The following is a 14,987-nucleotide window of genomic DNA, read 5'->3' on the forward strand; positions in this document are numbered from 1 at the left end:
TGAAAGTTCCTATCAATTCTTCCAAAAACACCAAAATTCGACACCGGTCCCACATGGTCCAAACACAAGGCTCGGACCCAAACCCAATCACCCATAACCCCACGAGTTCAAATATATAATTTGTTTCAAGATTCGACCCCAAATTGAGGTTGAATCACCCAAAATCCCCAAAGCCCTAACTCTACCCAAAACCCCCATTTTCTACTTTGATTTCAAGGTTTAGGGCTAGAAATTTAGTAATTAATAGAGGAAATTGAAGAAAACAAGTTGAACAATGCTTACCCAAGAAGTTTTGATGAAAGGGAGCTTCAATGGATGCCTAAGTGCTTGGAGAAGAAAGGAGTTCGTGTATTTTTATGAAAATCCCGAGCTACTGTTCTGTTTTGAACTTAAAAATTCGCTGGGCAAAAATGCCCTTCGCGTTCGCGTGAATGAGGACGCGTTCGCGAAGGGTGGATGGTTTAAGGCATCGCGAACGCGTAGAAGAAGGGGCTGGGGTCTGGGACTGGCTAGTACGCGAACGCGAGAGAGGACTCGCGAACGCGGTGAAGGGGAAGCCTAGGCTATGAGGACGCGGGGTATTGTCCGCGAACGCGATGAAGAGGGACCACTGAAGCTTCGCGAACGCGTGACTGGAACGCGAACGCGAAGAAGGAATTTGCTGTGCAAAAATTGCAGAAAATCTGCTATGTTTTCTAAGTGTAAAACTACCCCGAACCACCTCCGAATCACTCCCGAGCCCTCGGGGCTCCCAACCAAACACACACACTAACTCAATAACATCCTACGAACTTAGTAGAGCGATCAAATCGCCAAAATAATATCAAAATCAATGAATCCAACCTCAAAATCATCATTTTCATTTCAAACTTCTTAAACTTCTAGCTTTAGATATTTAGGTCCGAAACACGTCAAATGACATCCGATTTCGACCAAACTTTACAGAAAGCGCTTAACACATATTTAAGACTTGTACCGGGCGTCGGAACCAAAATACGAGCCCGATACCATAGTCTTTTAATTAATTTTTATTTCCATTTTCCTTAATAATTTCAGAAAAATAATTTCACAGAAAAATTCATTTCTCGGGCTCTCGACCTCGAAATTCGACTCCGGGCATATGCCCGAGTCTCATATTTTACTACGGACCCTCCGGGACCGCCTAATCACGGGTCCGGGTTCGTTTACCAAAAATATTGACCAAAGTCAACTTTAGCAATATTAATATCAAAATTCTTCAAATTTTTCACAAAGTTCACTATTTCAACATAAAAGCTTTCCGGCTTCGCGCCCGGACTGCGCACGCAAATCGAGGCAACTAAAAGCGAGGTTTTCAAGGCCTCGGAAGCTCGAAATAGGAAGAAATCCTGTGATGACCCCTTTGGGTCGTCACAATAAGTACACATCATTTACGAAAATAATTGTTCATAATATGTTCATAATGTCTTCTTAGTATTTCCTGCCAAAACCACCAGCATCACGATCAATGACGGACCTAGAATTTTGTACAAGCGGATTTATTGAAGTAATAGAAACTACATCAGTTATTTACAGACAAAAAGCAATTATAAAAAAAAGAGGATTAACTAAACTATATTAGTACAATAGAGCTATAAGCTAAACCGGAAAATTTTAATACTAGAGCAAATAAACAATTTCCTATTGACAAAATCAACTTAAATTTAAAAGGTATTAACCATTCCAGTGATACAAACATAATCAATAATTTTCAAAAAATAGAGAGCAAGTAATGCAATGTCGACTCGAACTATGGACCACTAAGTGCTTTTAAACCCACTTGACCACTACAATACAAGAGTGTGCTATGTCAAAGTAGGTTCATTATTGTTTAAATACATATATCCTTTCTGTTTTAGATGATAATTACATGTACAAACATTATACTTTTTCGTCAAAGCGGATTCGTCTGAACCCTCTTTGATATACGTGGATCCGCCCTTGACCACGACCGTTTGTAACCTGCTTGACAACACACATGCCAAGGGCTGAAAGGCGAAAGCATGCCAATAGTCTCCTTGTCGACCTCAATCAAATCAATCTTAATGTTACGATCCATAATAACTTAGTTTGAATTCCATATTGTATCAATTTTAGATTAGCTGAGAATTGGTAGAAGTCACATGAGATGCATGTGTGCAAAGAGTTAGTTAGACAGTTAAAGGAGGAACTTTCCGGAAGTTAGTTACAGCCGATTCCTTTTCCTTTCCTTTCCATATAAGTTGAGATCAAGGCTGTTGTAGTGCTCATTCATTTTTGTAATTGATTCTCAATGAAATATCTCTCTTTCTCTTTCTAAAATTCGGTGAATCATTTCTCTCTAAGTGGTCTGTTCAAGAGCAATTTTCTCCATTTGCTCTTTAGGATACTTAGCTTTTCCTTTAATTTCAATAGCCTGGTTGGGCAAAACTAATTGCATTCTCTAGAAAAGAATATAAAATATGTATATTATATGTATATGATACACATATATACAAAAAAAATATATTTTATGGATTATTATTTTTGGGAGCGACTAAAAATATACGTTTCTCATTAATATTTATTTAGATACAACATTTGATTTCAAACAAATTTATTATGGCAACAAGGTTACTTGCGCTACATTAAGCTTCAATCGTGGAAAAAACATTTGATTAGCTACAAAATTTTATCATAGTAATAAATTCGTGGCTATATAATTTGGTCATGACAACAAACTGTTGCTGTTAAGCCAACTATTACCACGTATTTATAACTTGAAGCAAAAGTATTTATTTAGCTATAATATTTTATTTTAAATATTGTATTATGGCTAGAAGGTTACTTTTGCTACAATAAGTTCCAACTCGTGGCCACAATATATGACTAATTACGAAATATTAACATAGCCACAAATCAGTGGCCATAGAATTTCGTCACTACTAATTGTAGCTATTAAGCAAACTGTTGCCATATTTTTTCATTTATAATTCGAAGTAAAAATATTTATTTAGTTACAATATTTTGTTTCAAATATTTTTTTGGGAAAAATAGTTACTTCTGCTACAGTAAACTTCAACTCGTGGCAAAAATATATGTTTAACTATGAAATTTTATCATAGCAATAAATCTATGGCTATATTATTTCTCCATGATAACTAATTGTAGTTGTTAGCCAATTATTGTCACGATCTTTTATAACTCGAATAAAAAAATATTTATTTAGCTACAATATTTTGGTTTGAATAATTTATTGTGGCTAAAAGGTGACATTGCTGTAGAACTTTTAACGTGTGGCAAAAAACTTATGATTAGCAACAAAAATTTATCTTAGCAATAAATTTGTAGCTATTTAGGTAAGACCAAGAGGCTGGTTTAAACTAAACATAGATGCCAGTTTCAACAACCATAACCAGAAATGTGGCCTTGGAGGCGTTTTCAGAAATACCAACGGGAAATGGGTGGTTGGATTTGCAAAATCCACACATGCAAATGGATCATTAGAAGCAGAAATGAAGGCACTGAAAGGACTTAAAACAACAAAAGAATGGAGTTTATTCCCTTTTGGAATTGTGACAGACTCCACGGAGGTAATCCATGCAATACAACAAGGTAATAAACTATATGATAAGGTTGTTAATGAATGCAGGTGGTTCGTGCACCGGCAGAAGGTAGTCCTCCAGCACATCTTCAGGCAAGGGAATATGACAGCTCATCATCTAGCAAAGAAGACCAAGGATAAGGGAAAGCAACTTTTTGTACTACCCCGTTCTTTTGTAAACAATGTTGTGGAAAGTGAACAATCAGAACTCCATGTTTTTGTTAAGTCTTTATCAGTTGGTGTTTGCAATACACTAGCAAGCTTAGGTAATCAATGTGTCCTCAGAGACACAAACTATGACGATTATGTACGGAGCATTACGTAGTTATTAATATATTATTTCCTGTTTGCTCAACAAAAAAAAAAAATATTGCCACGATAGTTAGCAATCATAGCAAAAATAGGGAATTAGCTTTGCCAATTCAATTTTCGTAGCTATGAAATTTTAGGATTTTATAAATAGCTATGAAATTTTTATTTTTGTAGCTATTGTTAGGTATTAGCCACGAATTTTGAATCTGTAGCTGAGATTTCATAGCTATATATATATTATGTTGCAGTGGTATCACTTAACAAATTCCATATGTCTCTCACGCTCCTCCTCCTCTAGCAATTTGCCTCTAACTGGTCCCTTCCAATCAATGTGTTTCATAAGATGGGTGGAGAACCCAGCAATCTTGTTGCCAAGCGACGCTTTGAAGGAATTATGGCAACTTCGTCCAACATCTTCTTGTTGCTATGGAAAATCCACGCTCATCTTTGGGTAGTATCTCTCAGTTACCTATAGTGTCCAAGTCAGAATTTTCACTAAAGAATATCAAAATAATATTTACCTAATTATACAATGTTATTTTTTAATAAAAATAAGAAATTAACAACCCTCGGAGCGAGGTGGCTCCGGCACTAGTTACCTGTCGAGATGACTTCTTGATGGTCTTAGTTGGAACCTTGAAAATCTGGACTAGAGTGCGCCAAGTGAGCCTCCTATGCTTGGGTATAGTTCTCGTATATAGTTTTTTTTTTAAGCAATCCACTGGGCAGAGCCTAGGCCTAGTTTTAGTAATAATAAAAAGCAAAAAGAACCACAGAGGAAGAGTACAAATAAGGGGGACAATAGCACCAGTAATGTTGCCTCTATGCCTTGGCTATATAATCACTCCTCTGCGCCTCACAATGCCCTATATGGCAGCCTCATGTAGAGGAATCATGGTGTAGCTGTCGGTAAAGTCTCACGAGGGCATATAATCTCATAGCCATTTGGATATCTTTCCAAAGGCATAGGACTAGAGCAACACAAACTGGGCTAAACCTTACCTTACTAATCCTATTGAGGCAAAGAAAAAACCTCACCTACTAACAAACATGTAAAAAGAAAGAACTAGCTAGAACTAGATATTTTATTATCATCACAGAGTTTATAACATACTCTGTGATGATATTACATAAAACTATGCTAATGTGATGGTAGAATAGGAATATGTAGAAATAACAGTGATGTCCTTTCTTCTCTAATTTTGTGAAGTTTTCAACTTGTAAACACTTGTCTTCATCCTCTATCCTCTTCAAAATGTCTTCAAATTTCATGCTTTCTTCTTTGAACGAGTGGACTTTGTTGACGTAGTTGTATAAACCTATTTTTGTTTGGCAACTCTCATTGGGAGTCGCCTTATATTTGCATCTTCATTAACCCTACCGTCCCAGCTTTTTTCCCTTGTTCGAGTCTTCTTACTTTTTCCACTATGCATAGGTAATAAATCACCTTTTCTTGCTGCCTCTGCCCGGCATTGATTTAGGATATCATCTTCCTCACCCTCTACATATGTATCTCTGCCCACAATCACCGGATTTGGCATGTCTCGATCAAAACCTTGTGTCACCATAATGTTTCCTTCCTGTTTATTATCTAAGATTGCCTTGTTTTGTGCTATGTTTTGCAATTTGTTTCTGCTCCTACTCACACGACCAGTGCTAAAAGCAGTTGTATTTAAAGAGTTTCGAGGATCTGAACTTACCATTGCATCCAAAAGTTTTTTCTCCTCTAATGAAATAACTGGAGTGGATGTCACAATTTGTTGCTGCCCAGCAGTTGACGTTGTTGCTCCTTTTCTATCATCAGTAGAAACCATAGCTGGAGTGTTTGGATTTCGTTGATGTTGCTGCTTACTAGCACTTGATAGTGCTGTTGTTTTCTCCTGATTAGCACTTGATAGTGCTGCTACAAATTCCTGCTGCTGCTGTCCAGTTTCTGATTTTGATATTGCAGCATCTTGCATTTTTCCACTTTGCTGTTGCTGATCAATAGCTAATGGTGTTGCTGCATTTTGTTCCTCCATAAATGTTATAACTGGTGTGATTGCATTATTCAGTTGTTGCCCAGGCCTATCTTGTGTTACATTTTGCATCAGCGATGCACCTGCTGTGATTGTTCCAATGTGCTGCGTTCCAGTTTTAGGCACAAAAACTGGTGCTTTTGCATTAAGTTTGCTGCTGGAATTCACTTTCATGGAGCTGCCAACTTTAGGTACTGATGGTGAGCCAATTGAGATCACACCTTCATCTTCACTCTCTTGGTCATCCTCTTCACTCGAATTCCCAACATACGCATCACCATAATCTTCCTCATCATCATACTCGCGTTGGTTTGCCCATAACTTAGATTTGATTGCCATCTCCCTCAAATTTGCCTTAATAACTTCATTGTTATTTCGAGATGACAACATCAATTCACCTCCATATTCACCACAAGACTCCAACGACTGTGATGGCACTTCATAAACTGAGGTGTTTTAACCATATTAGTATGCAACATCATCGCGTTCTGGGTGTCTTTGATTATTTTTTCCACCTGTGGACTAGAAAAATGCAAGGTCGGAGCATTGGAGCTATGTGCTTGATTACCCGTTAGCTCCTCTCGAACAATCAATTCTTTCGTCACATTACCACTGCCTTGATCTCGTTTGTCACTGCTGGAAACTAAGGCTGATTGGTGCTGCTGTTTACCAGTGGCTGGAGAGATGTTCTGTCCAGATTGTGAGACTACAAATTCTAAATTGTTCTCAGCATCGTTTTCACCATAGTCTTGTGCATTGGCCAATGTATCAAAATAGTTAGAACACCTGATAGTTTCTTCTGCACTTTTCAGATTTTTACGACTTGACGCCACCTTCCTGTCAGGTGATCGATTAACTACTGCCCAACCGTTTGCTGCGTCTGTTGAAATTTGTCCAGATTTGCCTGTAATTCCAATCATCTTGCCAACTTCTTTGTTCACATTTACATGACTGGATCGCTGCATTATTTCCTTAGTTTTTGTTCTTGCATCTGTACCTTGATTACCACCTATAGCAGCAACCAAAACTTCACGTTCTTGCCCAGTTGTAGCTTTAGAACCAATTGATTTACAACCTAAATCAATAGATGCTGCATTATGTTGATCATGTGCCCTATCTTTTTTATCCTTTACAGTAGTTTTATTCCCAGATTTGTTAGATGTATCAACTCGATCATCACTATCATTCAATGTCCCAGCAGTAGGTTTCAAAGCAACAATAGGATTCAACACTCTAGTATTAGTCTGGACAATTCCATTAGAATTTTTCACATCCATAGAAGCTGTAACAGCTGCACAATCCAAAGTCTCAAAACCTCCTGCTGTTTGCACTTCAAGAATATCAGGTGTGACAGATCGTGCACCTACTTCTAACAAACAGTACCATCTTTAGGCTTAGTAGTAGCTGTTTGTTGCAATATATTCTGCGCTTTTCCATCAACCACTGATGCAGCTCGATCAAGCTCCTTACCATCCTGCATATCAACAATCCCAGTGGCATCAGTTGAAACCGCAGCTACAAGTCGATCACTAGTAACATTCAATGGAACAGTAGCTTCCAAGTTTGACACCACAGTAGCTGATTGTTTTCCAGGTACTGCATTATCACATGGAACAGGTAAAATCTGCTCAACACCAGCTGTCCCTCGATCTCCCTCTGCCAAACCATCCTCTACATTACCTATTTGTGCAGCAATCTCATCTCGATGAGCAGTCTTTGAGCCTATAGCAGCTGCACACTCCAACTCTTCATTATCTACATATTGTTGCATCTCCTGATTCACTAATCTGACATTAGGATCAATTGGTACTTTTGTGAAAAGACCAGTTGCAGCTTTAGACAAATTCTGCTTATCATAGGCTTGCACAACTGGATTCATCACATTAAAAATCCTTGCTAATGCTGTCTTAGCAGGAACATCACGTGAAGGTTTAGGTGGACCTTTATCAATCATTGAAACTTCACCTACAGTGGTCCCAATACTTGCACGATTCACAAGTTTTCCTCCATCTGTTTGCGATACCTGCTGCAGGACAGAGTTTCCTTTTGGTGCTTCAACTTCCAGCTTACCACTATTGGTATCTCTTTCTGGTACTTCATTAACTCTTTGACTAGCTCTTTTTGAATTTAAATAATCCCTAGCATCACCTTGTAATTGCTCAAAATTGTCCTCCTCCATAATAGGCAGATTGACATCAACTGTAGTACCCTCTGCCATCACCTCCTTGTTAGATTGTTCCTTCATCACTCGACACACTTTTTCGTCATGCCCTTGATGTTTGAAATACGTGCAATACTTTGGAAGATTATCGTATACCACCTCCTGATAATGCACGATTATTTTACCCGAAATTCTGTCCACAATCTGTAACTTAACCTTCTTAGGATGTTTGTCGAGCAAATCAAGAATTACCTTGACCCTAGCAGCACTAGGTCGTGTTCTTTCTTGCGTCGCCTTGTCCACAGCAAGAGCTTTACCAACAGCTGAAGCAATAGACATTAACGACCTCTTAGCGAAGAAATTAGGCGGCAAACCAGGAAAAGAGATCCATACAGTGTATGCCATGGACGTTTCCTCTTTCGGATTGAATCGTAACGTCCATGGAAAAGTTCTGAAAAAAAAGTCATCACCTTTTGCCTTGACATATCCAGTTGATCTCGATAAAAACTTAACATAATCAATGTAAAGATCAAATCTGATCAATAAGTGACGGAATTCAAGCAATCCAATATTGCAGCAACCATGGACGAAAATATTTAGGGTTTGGGAACTTTAAGGTACAATTTTTTTTTTTTGTGTGCGCGCGCCTATGGGTATTTTGCTTTCATATCTAATAAATTTTAAAAAAATACCACTTACCATAAATATTTTTTTCCTATTTCTCTTTTCCTATTAAAGATTCTAGTTTTCCAATTAGTAACAAAAATTATGGGAAAGTATATATATATATTAAAGATTCTACTTTCCAATAAGTGACAAAGTAATGGAAAAGTTTCCATATGTTTTTTAATTTTCCTAGAACAGCGTTCCATATTACAGTACTTTCCAAATTAAAACCCAATCCCGTTCCTACAACTACAACTAAAACGAGTAAACAAATCTTTTCCGATTCTTGAATGGTAAAAAATCTTTGATTTACAGACCAAGCAACTCCTCTATAAAATATTATACATCAACAAGTTCTCAATTAACGAAGCCAATTAATCTTCTTCTTCCCTCTACCATGAACACTACTATTAGCACCATGAAGAAAACTCAAGGACGGAGGAAAATTGCAATCAAGCCAATTGACAATCAAAATAGTAGGCATGTTACTTTCTCCAAACGGCGTTTAGGACTTTTCAAAAAAGCTAGCGAACTTTGCATCTTAAGCGGTGCAGAAATCGCTATTCTCGTTCAATCTTTAAAACGACAACGTCTTTTCGCTTTCGGTCATCCCAACGCTGACGCCGTTATCGACCGTTATCTCACAGGAAAATCGTCCTCCTCCTCATCCACGGTCGATCAACTCAACGTGCAACAGAACAATCAATACTATTCTCAAATTTGTAGAGAATTGGAGGCTGAGAAGAAAAAAAAAGAGATTATTGAAAATTCAAAGATTGTGAATAATAATAGTAATAATGAGGGATTTTGGTGGAATGAATCAATTGATGATATGGGAATTGAGGAACTTGAAGAATTTATGGGTGCATTGGAAGAATTGAAGAAGAAAATAACACTGAGAGCTGATGAATTGAGTATGATAAATGGTTCTTCAGTAGTGCCAACAGCTTCAACTTTGAATAATAATATTGCTAGATTTGGGGCTGAAGATCAATTCTTGAATCAGGCTGCTATCGACTATTGTTCTTCAATTGTTCCTTACCAATTCAATCACCCGGGAGATGGCCAATTCTGAAGCGATTATTATTTATATTTAAAGCATGATTAGTTGAGTATTAATCAAGTATCATGTTTTTTCTTTCTAATTATCTTTCTCTTGTTTATGAAGAAGTAGCATGTCGTGATCTTTGGTTATATATAAAAGAACTGAGAAGCTGTTGTTTTTGTATTAATAATCTCTACTATCTTCTTCCTTGTGTCAATGAATAATTAAGTTAATTGTTCTAGTGACAAAACTAAATAGTATTATGAAAAAAGAATTCGGAGTTGCAGACATTTACAAAACATTGCATTTTGAACAATGTATTTCTAGTACTCAGCACTACTATATTAGGCTTATGATGAAATCTCAATTTACTTGTGCCTGCAACAAGTTTAAGTGTGGAGTAGTAATTTCCTTTATTAATTAAATGACTGATGTTAAATCTTGATTTTTGCTAATAAACAATGTAGCATTTTCTTTTTTTTGATTTTCACTAGCTAGTTGAGTTGCGTTAACTGTTATGGACATGGAAGTCTCTGCCAAAACTTTTTCAAAACACAGGCATTAGCATGGAAGTGCATGTACACCAAGCTAAAAGTAGTTTCAATTGTGACACTCGTTGGCTACTTTATATTATTTATGCAAGTTAAACAATAGACTCATACTTTCGAACAATCTAATGAAAACAAAAAAAAAAAAAAACCAGCTATAACAGTGCTTTGTTAATAGCACAGGGGACTTTAATAAAATTCGACTGCAAATGAAAAATTATGGGGAATCAGCTAAGTATGTCTAGGACGAGAAACTTGTAAAAATTGCATTGGTCGCTGCCAACTACTAGACTTAGGTTGAAAAGGTTCTAAATTCACTTGGACTAATAATAGAACGCTATCGATGCCATGCAAATCACCATTAGATTAAAAAAACTACCAAGAGTTCTTACTAGATGTCACTCTGATCACTGTGCTATGTTATTAATTAACCTTAATTAACACTGTTGAAGGAACTAGAAAGCATAATATGTTTAGATTTGAAAGCATGCAGGTTAGCCACCTAACTTTCAAAAATTTAGTTAGTAATGTCAGAATCTAACTAATACTATAGTCAATTGCTACCAACGGGAACATTGTTCGTTTTTGTACTTATTAACATTTTTTGAAAAAGGGATAAGATTCTGGCAACACTAGATGGCATTCAACGATAGGACGGTGCTAGAGTGTCGAGAGCGGGTTCGGCCGAACTCAGTAGCTTTGGTTCGAACCCTGTATTTGTCTTAAAAATATTCATTGAGTTTATATAAATTATTAATTTAGAACCCAGTAACTTAAGGCAGTGGTGGAGCCACATTGAACCAAGGGGTGTCGAGCGACACCCCTTCGTTGGAAAATTACACTATATTGCTAGATAACTTTTTTTTATTTTATGTATATTTACTATACGTTGGCTCCCCATGATTTTTCGATGTATCTAATTATTTATATTTTGACACCCCTTGATGAAAATTCTGGCTCCACCATGACTTAAGGCGATTAAAATTCCAAACCCATAAACTTAAAATCCTGACTCCGCCGCCTCTTTAATCAACGATCTCCTCGCTATCAAACTAGCCAGTTCCTTCTTGATCTTGAAAAAAAGTACTTCAAGATTATAATATTTCCTAAAGGAAGAGGACGAAATTTTGAAAATTAAATCTAGGATTCAACGTTTAAATGAGGAGACCCCAATACTAAATTCTTTCGTGCAACAACAACGCAAAGAAGGAAGAAAGGATAGTTGGCATCAAAGACATTGCATTGGCGCTTGATCAAAATAATGATTTTGACATAGTCCAAAGTTATTTACTAAACTATATATATATATATATATATATATATAAAGAGAATGAGCTGGTACTCATGAATTTTATACATTCAATAGGAATTGGAATGTAAAACTTCATTCAAGTAATTTTCATTAGTAACATTGTCCTTGAGTTTTCACCTGCAGCACTTTTGAGTTTCATGTGGCTATTCTTCACCTACTTTCCCACAGTTTTAAGTTGTGGCTATTTCTTATTTGTTTTACAAAACGCCGTGGCCCTTAAAGGTTGAAAGCTCAGGAGGAGCTAAAAATGAGAGATGATGAGATAATCCAGCTCAAAGATCTGCTAAACAGAGCCATTAATGTCAAACCAGTTAATAGTTCATCAGTAGGAGATGTTTCTGCCTAGGCAACTGCACAGCCTATCATATATGTACTGAATTTTATTGTGGTGACCCGCTAGATCATCTTATGTTTTAGAATCAAATTCTGCGTTTCGAAGCCTTTAGAACCACATTTTAGCCTTCCTCGATTTGCGTGCGTAGTCCGGATGTTGATCCGGAGGGCTTATATGTTAAAAACTGATAAAAATAATAATTTTTGCCTTAAAAATTAATTTGAGTTGACCTCGGTCAACGTTTTGAGTAAACGAACCCGGATCCATATTTTCACGGTCCCGGTGGGTTCGTATCGAAATATGGGACCTGGCATATGCTCGAAATCCAATTCGGAGGTCCCTAACTCGAGTTATGAATTTTTGTTGAAAGTCTGAAAGTTTAATGGTTTTGAAGAATTGACTGATGTTTGGTCTTGTTGGTACCGGGTCCGTATTTTGGTTCCGGAGCCCGGTACAGGTCCATTATAATATTTATGACTTGTCTGTAAAATTTGGTGAAAAACGGAGTTAGTATGACGTGATTTGAACGTCCGGTTATGAAAATAGAAGTTTTAAAGCTTTCTTGAAAATTTCGTTCGATTTGGTGTTCAATTCGTAGTTTTAGGTGTTATTTTGTCAATTTGACCGCGCGAGCAAGTTCGTATGATGTTTTAGGACTTGTGTGCATGTTCCGTTTGGAGCCCCTAGGGATCGGGTGAGTTTCAGATAGGCTACAGAGTGTTTTGAACTTAGAAATCATAGCAGCTGGTGTATCAGATATGTAGACTTCGCATTTCGAGATGTGGCTCGCGAATGCAAGCCTTGCATTTGCGAAGAGGCCATCGCATTTGTGAGCAGTGGGCTAGGGGCAGGACCTTCGCCCAAGATTTCAAGACCCTTTCTTCCCCTATTCATTGGTAAGTGATTTCAACCCATTTTCTTTCAATTTTACACTACTTTTCCTAAGATTTCAACCTAAAATCTTGTGTTTTCATGGTGAAAATTTGGGGGTTTGGGTAGAATTAGGGATTTTTCCAAATTGGGGATTTAGACCTCAAATTGGAGTCAGATTCCGATACTAGCTACATAATCGGGCTTGGGGGTGAATGGGTAAATAGATTTTGGTCTGAACCTCGGATTTTGATCAAGCGAGCCCGGGGTCAGTTTTTGACTTTTTGGGGGAAAGTTTGGGAATTCTAAATTTATGCATTTTTAATTGATTCCTTTAGCAATATTTGATATTATTGAGTCAATTGTGGTTAGATACGAGTGGTTTGGAGGCGGATTCTAGGGGAAAGGCCCCGTTAGAGCTTTGAATTGGCTACAAAGTGAGGTAAGTGTCGTGGTTAACCTTGACATGAGGGAATTAGGAACCCTCGGACTATGTGCTATGTGAATTTCATGTGAGCGTATATGCGAGATGACGAGTGCTTATACGTCGCCGAATTATCTGCTTTCCCTGATTTTCCGCTTTTCCTTAATCATTTCCTTCCCTGTCTTAATGGTTATACGCTCTAAATGCTTTCCCTGCTTCACCGCTACTTGTTTATTAATATCTTCTCATATTAATGATGTTAGTCCTTCCATAGTTTCATAATTCCCTGCTAGTTGTTTAAGTTGACTTACTTGTACCTTCTAATTGTCAATTGCTGGATTGGTCTCGCTGTGTAGTATTACTCATGTAGATTTCTATATTGTACAAGGTTCCCTTTTGGTTCAGTTTAGTATTTACTGATTGTAAAGGTTTTTTGGTTGAACTGCTGATTTGACTGTGTATTGAATATTTGGTACTGATATGGTGGGATCGGCCTGCACGCCGCAACATGTGTAATAAGGGTGGATTGATATGGTGGAATAAGGGTGCATATGTACTATACGGTGGGATCGGTTGCACGCCGCAACGGGTGGAATAAGGGTGGATTGATATGTTGAAATAAAGGTGAACTATGATACTGATATTGTTATATGGTAGGATCGGGTTGCGCGCCGCAATATATTTATATATTATCTCTGATGTTGATGTTATTAGGGTAAAATAAGAGAGGATTTTGTACTGTACAGTGGGATCGGGTTGCGCACCGCAATAACCTATGTGTTTCCATTTCTTGAGCTGTGTTTGATTTTCGGTATTCTCATTTTAAATGCTAAGGATTGGTAATTTTGGACGACACTGGTTTACTTCTTGAAGCTGTAGTTATTATTTTCAGTTGACTGTTTTATCCTGTTCAATATTTCCATTTTCTGTCATTATTATATACTGCGTGCAGGTTGTAGTATAAGTGACCCGCCTTAGCCTCGTCACTACTTCGTCAAGGTTAGGCACGACATTTACCAGTACATGAGGTCGGTTGTACTGATACTACACTCTGCACTTCTTGTGCAGATTTTGGAGTCGGTCCCAGCGGCGGTTATTAGCGTGCTTGGATTGATCAGCTTAGTGGAGACTTGAGGTACGGCTGCTCAGCATCCGCAGATCCTGGAGTCCCCTTCTTTATTTTTATTCAGTTGTGTATTTCTTTTCAGATAGCTCAGTATTTCTTTCAGACCATTGTATGTATTATTCTAGTAGCTCGTGCACTTGTGACACCAGGTTCAGGGATTTTGTAGTTGGTTTCTGACAGTTTTAGCTTTCGCATTTATATATCAGATTATCCCAGATATTTCAGTTATTTCTCATTATTCAATTCAATTGTTAAAAATGGATGATATGTTCTAACATTGGCTTGCCTAGCAAGTGAAATGTTAGGCACCATCATGGTCCCGACGGTGAAAATTTCGGGCGTGACAAGTTGGTATCAGAGCACTAGGTTATATAGGTCTCACGAGTCACGGGCAAACTTAGTAGAGTCTGGAGGATCAGTACGGAGACGTCTGTACTTATCTTCCAGAGGCTCTGGAGTTAGGAACAATTTCACTTCTGTTTTTCTCTATCGTGCAATTTTTATTCTATCATTGTTGATTGAACCCTTCTATTATGTTCTCTCGCAGATGGCGAGAACACGCACCGCGTCATAAGCTGGACAGCATCCAAA

At 37.5% G+C, this 14,987-nt stretch overlaps 1 protein-coding gene across 1 annotated transcript; it reads left to right on the forward strand.

The window, feature by feature from the left end:
* Positions 1–8,901: 8,901 nt before the first annotated feature.
* On the forward strand, positions 8,902–9,992 carry LOC109214755 (agamous-like MADS-box protein AGL62). The gene has a single exon (XM_019378701.1). It carries the CDS (start codon positions 9,135–9,137, stop codon positions 9,810–9,812), a length of 678 nt encoding a protein of 225 aa, XP_019234246.1. The 5' UTR covers positions 8,902–9,134; the 3' UTR covers positions 9,813–9,992.
* The last annotated feature ends 4,995 nt before the right edge of the window (positions 9,993–14,987 follow it).

The sequence above is a fragment of the Nicotiana attenuata genome, unplaced genomic scaffold (assembly GCF_001879085.1).
Source record: "Nicotiana attenuata strain UT unplaced genomic scaffold, NIATTr2, whole genome shotgun sequence".
Lineage (NCBI taxonomy): Eukaryota > Viridiplantae > Streptophyta > Magnoliopsida > Solanales > Solanaceae > Nicotiana > Nicotiana attenuata.